This window comes from Vitis riparia, chromosome 18 (genome assembly GCF_004353265.1).
Source record: "Vitis riparia cultivar Riparia Gloire de Montpellier isolate 1030 chromosome 18, EGFV_Vit.rip_1.0, whole genome shotgun sequence".
NCBI lineage: Eukaryota > Viridiplantae > Streptophyta > Magnoliopsida > Vitales > Vitaceae > Vitis > Vitis riparia.
This window is the reverse complement of record NC_048448.1, coordinates 13,155,251-13,171,373: the sequence shown is the minus strand read 5'-3', so window position 1 is coordinate 13,171,373 and position 16,123 is coordinate 13,155,251. Positions and strand designations below refer to the sequence as shown.

Here is a 16,123-nt window from a genome sequence, read left to right as displayed (position 1 = left end):
TTATTATGTGATCAACTAATATACTCTAACTTAAAGGAGCATATATCAAATTCAACTAAAAGAATTACTACGACCACATATTTCATAATCATATGTCCTTTGGATCACCCAATAGGACATACTCTCTCAATCCAATGAGATATTATGGTGTCTTTATTGAGAATACCTATTACCACCAATCTTCATTAGTAGTGACCCAATCCAAAGGGATATATGTGATGGGGAAAACCCGAATCTCTCGATTTCCCAAGCTCAGATCAAGTTAGGAACATGCATAACTATCTTATGGATTTTTTTAAATCGTTTGCACAGTGGAGAAATAACATTTTTAAACTTTAAAGGAATTCAAAAAGTGCTAATGAAAACCATACCTCATATTTGGATGTTCCCGAATCAAATCCACATGGTGAATATGAAGAACAAAATCATAAAAGTCTCGTAAACCCAAAGTCTTCCTCCAGATGACTCAAACCTTGATCTTGACATAATTTTGGTGGGGATAGAAAGGATGGTGGAGGCTATGACTCTTTCTCTGTCTCTTTGGAAATGGAAGATGTCTCTCTAGAAAAACTATGGGAACCCTAACCCCTAAGAGGGTATTTATAAGGCTTCCTATCGGGCTTTGGTGACTTGTCCTACTAGGCTTCCTAAGGGATTAAGTCACTTAATCTAGACCAAAACAATTCCTAATTAATTAATTAACCCAACATGATCTACTAATTAATCAATTAGCCCAATATAGAGACTTTGTTCACTTACCCTTATGCAACCTTACGTAATTACCAAAATACCCTTATACACAAAAGTGAACCTAGAATCAATTCAATCCTCATAACCCGTGTCAACAAGGTATATGAGCTTAGAGCAGGGACTACTAAGACCCATAGGAATATTGGCTCCCACAAAATCCAATTCTAAAGTTGATTCAACATTTCACTAAGGAGAATCAATTGAACTCTAGTATCATTAGTAAGTAACAACGAGATACTAAGTGCTCGGGTACGTGACTTACTATCCATTGTGTTCAGTCTCTCCATGAACTGGTATTCGCAATCTAACAAAGTAAAAACTATCAATTTTTCAAGACTCCCTCTACTATCCTTGAGTTATAGATCCTCCTATTGTGTGTTCTATTAACATATTTTAACTCTCAAAAAACTTATGTCAAGTTTCACTTAAAGAACTATTATGTTCATAGTTTCCATAAATACAACTCCTTAGGATCACCGAAGAGGACACACTGTCTTAATACCAAGAGATATTATGGTGTCTTTATTGAGAATACTTATTGCTAGCAACTTTCATCAATAATGACCCAATCCATAGGGAATATATGATCATATTACGATTTCACTCGTAGGTCAAAGTCATTACTAACTTCAACACAAGCTCAATATTCTTTTAAGGTTGAAAAACAACACAATGAAGCAGTTTGGTGGAGTCATGACTACTTGATAGCCTTAAGTCACAACTCGCCATAGGTCCTGTCCAATGTGCAACCATACACACTAGTGCACTCACTATGAGAAACTTATCCCATTAGCCAATACTAGTTATCCCTCCAATTAGGAGGTGGTGTGCTACAACCTCTAATGGGTTGCTTAGACCCATGAACCAACTGTGAACAAGTCATTTATTTACAAGGAACCCATGACTTAGATCTTCTATACAACTCTTAATGCACCTAATTCATGTACAATGCATAAGATGTAGACAAGATTCCCATAAAGTATAATACATGAAATAAGGATAGATAAAAGTGAAATTGAAACATCATTAAATAAATAATGAGTTCCAAATTTATTATCTCATGTCATATTTTTAAGGGTTTTATCCTAACAATATGATTATTTTAGGGTTTCACCCATAGGTCAAAGTCTCTTGTTGATTTTGGCACAAACTCAATATCTTCTCAAGGTTGAGAGTTCATGCAGTATAGTAGCTTAGTGAATCATGACATTTGATAGTCTTGTATCATGATTCACTGTAGGTCCTATCCAATGTGCACTCACCATGGGAAACTCATCCTAATAGTCAAGACAAGTCATCCCTCCAATTAGGAGGTGGTGCACTATAGTCTTTACTGGATTGTCCAAATTCATGAACCAATTGTAGACAACTTATCTACTTACAAGGAACTCATGACTTGTATCTTCTGTACAACTCTTGATACACCCAAGTCATATACAATGTAAGAGATATGGATTAAATGTTCAAATAAATGACAATACACCAAAGGAATAGCAAGGGAATAGTTAAATAACTTAAGTCTAACTTTATTATATCATGTGTTGCTTTTAGGGACTCAATCACAACCATATTATATTGTATTTATTACATTATGGATTCCCATGAAATGTATATATATTTATATCAATTTTTTTTTATGGTAAATGAAAATATATACATAATCAATTCATTTATCAACTATATGTAAACTAAGATTTTTTATAATACAATTTTAAAATAAAAAAAAAAAGAATTTATTGAAATTTGAAGAAGCCTAGCCTCCGTTAAAAAATTCCTTAAGTTAACTTATGCCTTGGCGCAAATTGGATATTAAAATAGGTTGAAAATGTCTTCTGATACATTTGGACCTAAAACTTTAAAGTCTTGAAAATATAAAGAAGTTGATGGTTATTTGATTAAAAAGGTTATTGAACCCGATTTTGAAAATCTAATCTATCATCATTTTTTGTTATCATTTTAACAAAAATATCCTCAATGTTATTTTTTAAATAAAAATAAGTGAAGAGTTAGAGAGATTATTTTATTCATTTTAACTAATTAATTTAAGTAGTTAAAAACTTTTGAAAAAAATCTTGAAAATGTGACCCTCACCAAAGAGTTATGTTTCTTTCCTTCAAAAAAGTTAAGAAAACTTTGAAAAAAATTTAAACAATCACAAAAAAATTTACGCTTCAAGAGCTGATTTTTTTTTTTTCTTTTTTTCTTTTCAAAAGAATGGACAATATCAAGTTTGTATAGTTTTTGAAACTTCAAAAGTATTATTTCTTATTTAAATAATTTTTACTCTTTGAAAACTATACCTTAATAAAACTTATAATTATTTTGAATTAATAAATTCATTATTTTTATTTATTTTAATAATTATAATGTAATTGTTTAATCTATGTTTATTATTATTATTATTATTATTAGTATTATTATTATTATGTATAATTCCATATTTATTTTTGGTAAATACAAATTATAACTTTTAATTGATTATAATTTAAATTAATTATAAATATTAAATTTTTGGATTAGTCTAAGATTAAGTTAATTTTAAGTATAAGAGAAACTTTAAGGTTATATTTGGTTCTCAAAAAGCATAAAGGAAAGAAAAAAAATATTAAAGAAAATGATTTTATATACATATATATATATATATATATATATCAAAGACAATCAAATTTAATTAAAATTAGTTAAAAACTTATGTATTTTTTAATTATTTAATTTTTATATTGATGAGTTAAAGTAAATAAAATGAGTTTGAAGTAATAAATAAAATTAATTAATTTTTATTTTTTTTCTTCTACTTTTTCTTCTTATTTTCTTCATTTGACATTTTTTCTCAAATTTTTCGAAAACCAAACATAACCCATATTTTTTTATTCATACTTGGATGATGACTTCGATCGAGAAATCATATATCTCTTTTCGAGTATAAATTATGTTCGGTTTTTGCATGCAACAATTTTCACTATTACATAGCAAAGTTAGAGTACTACATCAGTTCCTATTTCTTAAAAAATATATCTTAAGATTTATATGATAAGGAGCGGGTTCCCAATTTCATGTCTCGGTGGTCTCTTGTGTGTTGATGAAGGGTATTAAATTTTAAATGGAAAAAGGTATATATATATTTGATGGATTTGACTGTAACTTTGACTACCTAATTTTAGTTGACCATGGCTTAAAGATCATTACTTATAAAATTATGCCGACTCAGTTTTCAAAATTCCGTTGTCGTCCAGCGGTTAGGATATCTGGCTTTCACCCAGGAGACCCGGGTTCGATTCCCGGCAACGGAATTATATTTTTATGGGTTTCTTCTTTTTTTATTAAAATTGTTGGGCATGGGCCTTGGTATCCATCCTCAATGGACCTATCCACGTCTAATTCTTTGGGCTTGGAATCTAGTCTTCCAGCTCTGCCCACCCTCAATGAGCCTGCCTTGTGGGTCGTGGCCCACCCACTTGGTGGACCGAGTCTTTGCCACTTTTCTATTCTTTTTCTTGGATTATTATTATTATTTGTGAGAAATTTGGTTAAAAGGATCATTAAAAGCCTAATTTTGAAAATCTAACCTTTTATTTTTATTTTTTTAATCACATTTTGATAAAAATATTCTTATTCTTTTCTCGTAAAAATAACACTTTCTTTTAAAACCCATGTAAATATTTGAAATAATCAATGACATTTATGTCAAAAATGGGTTACTCTTCAAACAAAAATATGAAAGATGATAAATTCACAAATATGATAATTATTTCACCCATTTTAACCGATTAATTCTAAAATAATTGCATGTATTCTAAAATTAACGTATCTTATTTTTAAATTTGAAGAGTAATTCATTTTTGACATAAAATCCTTGAATATTTTGATTATTTACATATTTGTTTAAAATAATGGTTGTTTTTGCACCAAAAAAAAAGAGAAAAAAAATGTGAGGGTAGTTTTGTCCAAAATAGGTAGTTTTTATAGTGAAAAAAAATGAAGGGTTAATGTTACAAATTGGGGATGATTTCATCCCTTTTAATCAAATAACCTTTAAATTAATTAAATTATAATATTGTCATGCAAATATTTCATCTTAAAACACATTATACTTTCAAAATAGAGTTAGAAATTGGTATTAAATATTAAGGATTAATTTCACTCACAATACAATTAACCCTCGTTGATTTGAAAATTTGTTAAATACCTTCCTTGCTTTGAATTAGAAGGGAGGTAAGTGAAAATATCATATGAGAAAATATATGAGAATATTTGATAAAATTTGAAACCAATGAAAGCTAAGGGAGTGTTTGGTATGTGAAAACGAGGAATGGAAATAAACATTCCATTCATTCTCTCACTTATTTTCATGTTTGGATAAATTTAATAAAATAAAAAATGATTTTGATAGAAATCAAATTTTACTTATAAGTGGAATTTCAATTTATCGTAAGTGAGTAGTATTTTGATTTATTCAATAGTCTAAAATTACTATTTTACCATTTAATTTCATTCATGAAACCCCCCTCGACTATTTTTTTAGTCTTATTAGTTAGTAACAAAAAAACTCTCAATTTTTTTAAATGAAAAAAAAAATTATTTTAAACTATGTATAAGGATATTCTTGTCAATTTATTTATTTTTTATTTTCATTTTTATTATTAGCAAACATTAGAATGTAAACAAATAATCATTTAAATATTAAATTTTGAGGTTTATCCAAAAAATAAAAATGGAATCACCAAATTTATTTTCATTCATAAAAAATAGGAATGAAAACAAAATATTCATTTTCATTTCTTATTCATATGTATCAAACACCCCTTGAGTATATTTAGTCAAAATTTTAGAAAAGGTCAATGAAATTAACTCTAAATATTAACGTGTACATAAGAAATACCTAGAAAAATAAAAGCTCATTTGGTAGCAATTTTCAAAAGTGTTTCCACCATTAAAAGTACTTAAAAATGTTTTTGGGATGAAAATATGGTGTTCGACAAATTTTAAAAAACACTTTGGAAAATTTGCAAAAACACTTAAAAGGCGATTTTTAGAGAATCACTACACGGGTGTTTTTTTAAAAAACACTTCAAAGCCACCAAGTGATTACCGATACCTCCCTTCCTCTTTCACTCCTACACCTCTCTCCTTCATTCTCCTCCTCCATTGCTCTCCACCCGAGACTACACAGTAGGAAAGACGCTCCACTTTCATTCGACATCGTTGATCTGATCGAAGGTAACCCTCTGTTCTTTTCTTGTTTTTTTTTTTTTAAATGTCTGATTGTCTTGAAATGTTAGTTAGGGTTTTGGGTTTTAGGATTGTTTGGTTAGGAGGAAAGTACGAGAAAATGAAATGGTTTCACTGAGTGATATTAACAAGGGCTATCAAGTATCAATAAAATCTGTAAATCCTCAAATGTTTTTACAGGAATTACTTCCAAGCCTTAACAGTTTTAGATCTATTTTTCAATAGAGCGGTCGAGTCTCATTTCACAGTACTTTTCTCTTTGAAACTCTGATTCTCTATTTTGGTTCACATATGCAATCGCTCTGTTTAGGGTTTTTGAGTTCGAGTGTTGCAGGTCCGTTTCTTTTTTGAGGAAGAAAAACTTTGTTTGGTGATATCTTGTTATTTAGAGCCCATTTGATATGGTTGTTGTCTCATTGCTGTTTATTGGTCTTTAATTTTGTGATTTTTATTCTTCACATTATTATTATTATTATTATTATTATTTTTAAATTTTTTTCCATATGGGTACTGGAGAATCATCTCCAAGATAAAGATCCACTGCTAGCATTTTTATTTATTTATTTGCATTTAGCATTTTAGAAATGAAAATGTAGGAATAGGTCCCGCCATAATTCAAGCTTGTCCTTTCATCTTGGGATGGCAGTCCTGCTCATGAATCCTATTGTTCATTTCTATTTATGTTTTTACTTGGTGACCTTAGTGGCCTTCTCCATGTCTCTGTACCTTCATTTAACTTGAATCATATCTACCAAGTGAGTACACAAGAAAGGAAAGGCATGTAAATGAAAAGGAAAAAAAAATATATATATATATTCCTTTGAAAATTTAATTCTTTACAATGGGCGAACTTTGGCTGCAACTCATCTTGTTTTATTTGTATTGACTCCAACCATGTGTCTTTGCAGCCATCACCTTGCTTAAACTAGCGCTACTAGTTCACTGGGCTAAAATAAGGTCTGAAATAATTTCTTGAGTCAATTTTCAATTCAAAGATGACGAGTCCTGAAATTAGCCAAGTCAATCTTGTTCCCAAGTGAACATAGTTTATATTATGTGATCCTGAGAAAAAGTATTAGCCTAGAACTAGAGAATTCGAGCTCTGAACCATGTGGGTTGATCATGCCCGGTGATGGTAAAAAATGGGGAACCCTCTCCTGTACACTTTGCCTAACTTACCTAAGAGGGGCTTCAATAATTTCACTTTATCAAGGGTTGTGCAAATTAGAGAGCCAAATCTAATTTAAGCTATTTGATAATAGGTTAAACTAGTAGAAAAGTAAATATGCAGAAAAGTAAAGAAACTAGAATAGTGTGCAGGAATTTGAAGTGTATAAAAAATTAAAATAATTGGAAATGGATGATTGACAAGCAATTAAAAGTTACTTCCAGTGAAGTTGCTTCTAGTGATTTGAAAAAAGTTTGGAGTCTGTAATTGAAGTCCTAGACCTTTCTGGTATAACCTCTAATCATTTCTATGGCCTTTGAAGAGTCTTGACTTGAATAAGTTGCCTAATAGGAAGTTGCCCCCTTTCTTTGGTGTTCTAGACCATGAAGAGTCTTATTTGAGCCTGACCATGAGTTCTATGCCTATTTTATTGTGGTCTGCTATTTGCCAGCAGGGGTCTGCTCAGGTCTTAGACTCATTTCCCAAAGAAACAAGATCTCAATTCTATTGTCAAAAATAATATAAAGTTCTGCTCGCGTTTGGGAGGAGAGGAGTGCACAAAAAGGCTTACAAGTTTAGGACTTGAGTATGTTGCCAAGCATACACATGATAGTTTACTCTTCAATCATTATGAGATTTGGTTTGAGTTCAGGAGGTGAAAAGCTTAGAGTTCTTTCAATTTAGTCTTTTTGGGTTTAGTTATTAGCGATTTTGAAGCAAGCAATGCAGCTGTCAGTTGAAAGTGGGTACATTGTGTTGCTCTTTGTTGGAATGGTGACATTTTTTGGAATGTTGGATTTTCAATGCCCTGTTGATATTTGTACGTGGAAGAAAGAAGGCTTACCCACTTGCAGATTTTCTTAGATGAATCGTAAATCTGGCAGGAAACAGAGGCCCTGCTTTGTATTTTTGACATGAAAATGATTGTGTAACTATTATTTAGGTATTTGAGATTGAGTGCAAAAGAGGGGGCTTTGTGTTATTTGAGACTGACACACCATGTAATGAGTAGTATATATTTGGGATTTATTTAATTAGCTGCAGTGCAGACATTTTATCTTGCCATTTCATTCACACTTCCAAAGGCTTAGTTACCTATTCCTCTACTTAGCTAAGTGTAAATTGACTATTGCATAGAGAGGGTTAATTTCATTCACACCTCCTAAAGTTTAGTGTAAATAGACTAAGCTACCATTAGCTTCAAGTCATCAGATAACACCCCTATAGATGTATTCCGTCAATAAATTTATTCATTAGAGAATTATTAAATACACTTGTCTAAAATCTTTTTACCTGAAATCCTTTTAAAAAATAAATTTTATAAAAAAAATACATCAATAAAGGTGTCAATTGATGAAATTTTAAATTAATGATGGCTAAGTGTACTTACACCAAACTTAAGGGATGTGAATTCACTCATGAAAACAAGAAATGCATGATAAGGAGTAGGGTGTACATTTTTAACATTTAATATCTCGTAAGAAAATGCTTCTCTGGATAATTCACTGGACAGCCTAAGGAAGAGAGCGTCATGTCAGTCACTCTGGGTGTGACAGATGGTTGCAGAAGTCCATTAGAAGTTGATGCCTGCATCATTTTCAAGAAGTTCACTAAAGAGGAACAACTGACACCAGAACAAATCCTCAACAGGGATAATCAAGGAACTATTGCCGTTTTAGGAACCAATATCTGCACCTATGTGATTTTAGATATTATCCAGTCCTTCCCATCTTACGTTTGGATGCTAAAATTCATCATTATCCAACTTCTGGAGTTTCTCTTACAAACAGAAGCAACAAGAAGATGTAAACAGTACCCCATTATTTTTCTTTATACTACAGGCTTGACCATACTCTATGAAATTTTGGGTTAGGTCTACTTCATGAGGAACCACAGAAAAGGGCATCGCAACATCACACAAGTGACACCACATCACCAGAGCAAACATGCACCTCCATTGCCAATTTCAGGTCAATGTGCGGCAAATCAGACTGACTTAGCTTCCACTCCTAGTTGCGCCACGATGAACAGAACGGATTTGGTTTCTGAAGCCTAAACTAATCCTATTTCAGCTATTACTTCTCCATTATATATTCTCATCTGCAGGAATATCCCCATTAGCCAGGTCATGGCTTTCTAGATACTATGTGGAAACTTCTTGCTATTTCTTGGGTAATTTGGAGAGTGAGGAATTGGCAGAGATTTCAAACTGCCTAAGGTTCCTATAAGTCCAATCCAGGAAATCCAAACACACATGAGAATCTCAACCTTTCCAGCGGATGCTGTGCCAGGACATCAAATTTTAGTATCAATCTTAGCAAAGAGAATTAATCAGAGTTTTTGAAAGGAATGGTTCTGAATTCAGATGTTAAGTAGGAAATTATCACAACAGAAAAAATTGGAAAAATCTAATGGCAATGAGAAACCTTAGAAGAACTACAAAAATCTCAGGGAACCAAGAAGGGATTCAAGTATTACAAGAGCAATACATATTTTGGGAACTAACATATTCTACTGGTTCTGAATTGCATCAGAATAGTTTGCTAGTCTTGTGAATAATAATACAAAGGATTCATGATTTGCATGATGTAGTTGGGGACCATGCTTTTCTCAGCTTTTTGAAGTTTGTTCCTTTCATTTCTCTCATGTTTCTCACGGACTAAATAGAGGGCTACTAATACGGAATAGTATCCATCCATCCCTATTAAAACAGTTCGTTAGTAACCAAGGGCGGCCATTACTTCAAAATTTCAAAGAAGTTTATCACTGTAGAAGGGTAAGGAACAAAACGGATTCAATCATCCATTCACTATCACTCCACAATGGAGCTAATATAATTGGAACACATCTATATGGGGTGTTATTGGATGAAATTTGAAACTAATGGTACCTTAGGGTATTTACTTTAAATTTTAGGAGGTGTGAATGAAATTAACCCTTGTTATGCAATAGTTAATTACACTTAGCTAAGTAGAGGAATAGGTAGAAGTCATGTCCTCAGTCCCCTCAGTCACTATGTATCAATAACATGTCTTTAATGAAAACCAAACATTGGAATCTCAGTTTGATTTTGGGGGATTCTTTAACTGTAGTTGGCCAACCATTTGAGATAATGAAGTGTTGAGAGTTTGAAAAAAGAGTGAAGCATAGTGAGAGGTGATAACAGGTTAGAAAGGGTGACAATAGGCTCTAAGGGGGAATTCTAGCAGATTTTCTTTCTTATAGTGCTCCAAAATAGTAAGTCTCATATTAAATGTCCAAGGATGTTTTGGGAGCCTTTGGAAATGAAATGTGTCAGAAAAGCAACAATGGTCCTCTCTCCCTATCATTCTATAGTTGAAACAGGCTTGATACATGTCAATCCCATCTTGGAGAGTCTCCAACTCTAACCACCAAACCATGATCCTCAATGTAACACCCTATGCCTTGAGGCTAGGGTTAATCTTGTCAATTTTGAATATTTAACATGAAGGTGAAATATGCAAAAATGACTAAATAATAAAAAAGAACAAAAGTCAGATTCTCCTTAAGAGTGAATTCATAGAGCTAAAACTATCTTTCCAAGATCGAAGTTTCATGTTTCACATATTGGAATACTAAATTAGTTCAAATTAACTTGATAATTAAAAACATAACACATGATCCAAATCAACATGTCTAAACAAAGGCTTTAAAGCTAAACATAAATTAAACTAACAAGAACCCTTCCTATCCCCAACGTCACTTATTTCCTTCTACATTTGGGGACCTGAAAGGGGTTTTCAAAAACAAAAGTAGTGAGCTTTAGCTCAATAAGGAATATTCTAATAATTTATGTTATAAAAAGAAAAACACATAATATAATCTTCAAGCAAATTTTCTTTTCTCAAACTAGTTGGACCTCCAGAAATAGATGACCCTTCAATTCGGAAGGGACTATTCAATCAGATGGTACCATTGGGTCAATGATTACCCCACTAACTAGGTTTTCCAATCCTTGTACAATTAGGCAATGAGGGTTAGTGACTACTCCGCTAACTAGGTTTTCCAATCCTTATACAATTAGGTAAATGAGGGTCAACAACATAACTCCTATTAACTAGGGCCAAATATCAAAATATATAATGAAAGTGATATTTTTTACAATATAAAATATTCTTCATATGGGAAAAATATGCTACTAATTTATTCCTATAATAATTAAATTTAAAATTTAAAAAAAATATTATTTTCTTCTTCATACATAATCAACAACATATATTTTTATTTTTGTTTTCAATTATCCTTCAATTATCCTAATTAATATTTTTTTTTCTCTACTATATACTGCATATTTTATTTTTCCTATTTTCCTTTATTATTCAAATTTTATTCACATTAAATATCTATATTGCACTGCATTCTGTTATTGAACAACTAAAATGAATATTATTTTATTTATTTATTTATCTTTATGTTTTTCTTCAAAATTTTAGAATCTTTCTTCAAAATACTTATCTTTATTTCAAAATTGCATTATATATAAATTTTTCTTCTAAATAATAATAAAAACTCTCATACTCACAGAGACTTTGATTCTTTCTAGGGTCAAATTAGAGACCACATTCATCATACTACTATTAATATATATATGTATATATGTATTTGTTTCTTACTTATTAGATGAACGATAAGAATTTCTCTCCTTTAGCTTATCAAAAAAAAAAAAAAAGAATTTCTCTCCTTTATTTTTAACATCTAATTTAGAAAATATCTTATCATTAACATATATCTAAAAAAATTCGAAACAGAACAACAATAAATTCCTTGAAAGACTTACCTTATTTTTTATTTTGTAGAGAATAAAAATAATTGTAAATATCTCTCAACTTCATCTCCTTGTTCTTCTCTTGTTTGTCTCTTCATGTATCTTGGTTTTTCTTTTTTCTTTTTTCCAGATTCTTCAGATTTGTTACATTAAAACTCTTCGAAAGTGGTTTAAAAAAAAATTGTAACACATGATTTTAAAAAAATTTGTAACTCCTTAGTCGTGATTTAAAATTGTAACTTCTTTTTTTTGGTTTTTTGTAAAAATGTAATCCTTATCTTGATCCTTATCCATATTATTATTATTACACTCAAACTATTATTTTTAGTTCGTGATAACTAAATTAGGGATGTTACACTCAAACTCATCTCAAAATGCCATTATTTTGTGATAATTAAATTAGGGATATTATACTCAAACTATTATTGTTATTATTATTATCATTTCGTGATAACTAAATTAGGAATATTATACTCAAACTCTTCTCAAAATGCCATTATTATTATATTATTTCGTGATAACAAAATTAGGGATATTACACTCAAATTATTATTATTATTTTGTGAGAACTAAATTAAGGATATTACACTCACACTCATCTCAAAATGCCATTGTTATTATTATTTCGTGATAAATAAGTAAACTCATCTCAAAATGCCATTATTATTATTATTTTGTGATAAATAAGTAAATTAGGGATATTATTATTATTATTATCATCTCAAAATGCCATTATTATTATTATATTATTTTTCGTGATAATTCAAAAGGACCGCATGCCGAATGTCGGCCTTAAGTTCCTCTACTAGGCAACTACTAATCCTTTTTTCCTTCCTTCTCGCCCTTATTCCATAAAAGTCTTTTTTTTGCCTTCGGCTATTATCGATTGGCAATGCTTGGCCCAACATTTGATTTGTTTGAAAACAACCAAGAGTGTTCATTCAATCAAATCTTTTATGTCATCCCAAACTAATTACTATCTTTGGAAAGTAAGGAATGCTGGGATATATTATTTTTCGTGATAACTCAAAATGTCATTATTATTATCAAGCCCAAACTAATTACTATCTTTGGAAAGGAAGGAATGCAGGGATATATTATTTTGAGTTATCATGCAGGGATATATTATTTTTTGTGATAACTAAAAATGCTATTATTATTATTATTATTATTGTTATTATTATTATTCTTTTTCTTCTTCTTCTTATTATTATCATCTCAAAATGCCATTATTATCATTATATTATTTTTCATGATAACTCAAAATACCATTATTATTATTATATTATTATTATTATTTTGTGATAACTAAATTAGGGATATTACACTCAAACTACTACTATTATTATTATTATTATCATCTCAAAATGCCATTATTATCATTATATTATTTTTCATGATAACTCAAAATACCATTATTATTATTATTATTATATTATTTTGTGATAACTAAATTAGGGTTGCTATCTTTGGAAAGGAAGTAGTGCAAGGATATATTATTTTTCGTGATAACTCAAAATACCATTGTTATTATTATTATTATATTATTTTGTGATAACTAAATTAGGGATATTACACTCAAACTACTACTATTATTATTATTATTATTTCATGATTACTATATTTGGAAAGGAAGTAGTGCAAGGATATATTATTTTTCGTGATAACTCAAAATACCATTATTATTATTATAATATTATTTTGTGATAACTAAATTAGGGATATTACACTTAAACTATTATTATTATAATTATTTCATGATAACTAAATTGGGGATATTACACTCAAACTACAACTATTATTATTATTATTATTATTATTAGTAGTAGTAGTAGTATTATTTTGTGATTACTAAATTAAGGATATTACACTCAAATTCATCTCAAAATGCCTCATGACGGGCAAGATCAACTCCACCATCGAGATTTGCTAAATCCATTTTGGACCCCTTAAGCCATGCTCTTGACTTGAACAAGCATATTAGCGTTGGGATACTGGGTATAAGGTGATAAGAGATAGGCATTCATATCCAAATATTACAATAGTTTGGCATATGGATAGATGCATAGAAAGAGATGGACCTATTCATGCAGCTCCTGTTAATAGAGAACTGCCTTAGACATGTGACACTGACTCCCAAGACACATGACACTTGTAATTGGTTGGAGCCCACCTGTTCCCAGTTGAATACATGGCATGCAATGATTGGTCCATGTAAACTTTGTGAAATAAGAGACCATTAGAGTTTTAAGTACAAATTTGTCCTTGCATCGTAAATGAAATCTAGAAATTTCTATTATGATTTTCTTGAAATTTCTTTCACATATTGGAAAATCTTTATAGGACTGAGTTGAATATTTTGGATGTCAGTGTGAAAAATATTTTTGTAGATGGATCAACATTTGAAATGGACAGTTTATTCATTTCTTTAACATTTGCTGTCTGGCTTGAGAGAAGAAACGTGCTTAAAATCAATCATCTGTTCACTTGCATAATGGAGGTTCAACCATTTGATTTTGTTGCCTTCAGTTTTGTGTTAAAACATGCTGTGCCTCTTGGTAGGCGATCTACTTAAGAGCTGACAAAAGGGAATGGAAAAATGAGCAGGTTTAAGAGTTGAAGTGTTTTATTACCAAATACGTTGGTGGATGCTGGATAGAAGAGATTTTCTTTCTTTTTCTTTTTCTATTTACCCATAATTTATTGATGGAACACATTATTCACTTGTATTCCTTTGTTTCTTGCTTGTGTCTTAAACACCTTTCACTGTCTCAATCTGATGAAATTTGAAAGGGAGTTAATTAACTTTCTTGATTTAGGATCCATAGGGAAACTTGAATGATCAAACAATGGCAGGGAAAGCAGCAAAATCTGTAGTGAAAGCAATTGGGGAATACCAGTATCCATGGCGAGAAAAGTTGACAAAGTACAAAGATGAGCTCTCAAAAGGTGTTTGGGGTTATTGGGAGCTTGGGGCATGGAAACCACTTGGCATCAGTGGCCGCCGCAGAGCTCGTCTCCGCAAAGAAGTTCTGCTTGCTGGAGAAGATTGGCCATATGATCCAGAAAGGAAAGAGATGAGAACTAAGAGAAAAGGGCATAAGTGTGATAGGATATCAGCCGAAAAGAGGGCCCATACTGCTGAATTGATGAAGTCAATGCCTCAAAAGTTGCTGGATTACAAGAAGCGCAAGTGGGAGAAGAAGATGAAGGAAGAGGATGCAAAAGCAGCCAAGCCCTAGGTTCTTGTTCGCCTTTTTGTTTTCCCAAACTTCCCTCATGGAAACTTATTCCTTTTAACAGGTTCATGGACTAGATGAAGGCCTCTAATGCATTTCATAGAACTGTCAATTGGTTTCTGCTTATTTTTTTTCTTTATTATGGAAATGTTTACATTTGGTATTTTCAATGTTTTGGGAATAATAGATAGATGGGCTGCTCAGTCCAATGAGCCGAGTACAGTTTGGCAGTCAGATGGCACTAAAACTTGTTTCCATTTGGCATCAACCCTCCCCGGATTTTGTAGTCACCGAATTTCATTTAAAGCATCTAATGCAGTCCTCTTTATTGTGGGCCTATTCACTTCAATTACATGGCTTAACCTACACAAGGAACATTGGATTTGGCTCTATCGTTTCAACATCTTTAGCCTGGTCAAATCCCATACCAAACGTAGCCTACCATTAACATTTCTAGAAAAGTCGTGCAGTATTTAATTATTTATCAATTATTATATAATTCCTCTCATTTTTGTTAATAATTTGCTAAAACGAGATTAGATGATCGTTGAATGTAATCTCATTGAAGCATGGTACCCACCTAGCATAAAGGATGATATTGGATTACCTCACATGATCTTTGAGTCGGCCCCCAACTAGTTCATGATCGTTCCATGCCAATCCACTTTTCTTTCCCTCAGTTGCACGCGTCTGCAATAGAATGATAGCCGAAATACACCCACCTCAGTGCCAAACCACCCAAATTTTCAGCATGGCTCAGCAGAATCGGTGGCAATTATTGCTTCTGAAATGATATTTAAATTATGAATGTCAAGGTGGAAGACATTTTACCCATCTGTATCCGTATGAGTACCACCAGAGAGAGCAAAAAAAAATAATGGTGGTTGTGGAGGTGGGTGGAAATGGAATAAGAAGATATTGATGGAGTCCACAAGCCTTATCAGGGAAGAA

General features: G+C 31.3%; 1 protein-coding gene and 1 non-coding gene across 3 annotated transcripts; both read left to right on the top strand.

Moving 5' to 3' along the window:
• The first annotated feature begins 3,968 nt into the window (after positions 1 to 3,968).
• TRNAE-UUC lies at positions 3,969 to 4,040 on the top strand. The gene has a single exon. It is a non-coding gene; the product is annotated as a tRNA-Glu (tRNA).
• A 1,771-nt stretch (positions 4,041 to 5,811) lies between these two features.
• On the top strand, positions 5,812 to 15,500 carry LOC117907980. 2 transcript variants are annotated; one of them, XM_034821683.1, is made up of 2 exons: positions 5,812 to 5,967; positions 14,762 to 15,500. In XM_034821683.1, the coding sequence occupies exon 2, from the start codon at positions 14,783 to 14,785 to the stop codon at positions 15,173 to 15,175; it is 393 nt and encodes a 130-aa protein (XP_034677574.1). In that variant the 5' UTR covers positions 5,812 to 5,967; positions 14,762 to 14,782; the 3' UTR covers positions 15,176 to 15,500. The 2 variants fall into 2 exon arrangements, with proteins under 2 accessions (XP_034677574.1, XP_034677573.1); XM_034821682.1 differs by having other exon boundaries at positions 5,814 to 5,967; positions 14,753 to 15,500.
• Positions 15,501 to 16,123: the final 623 nt, after the last annotated feature.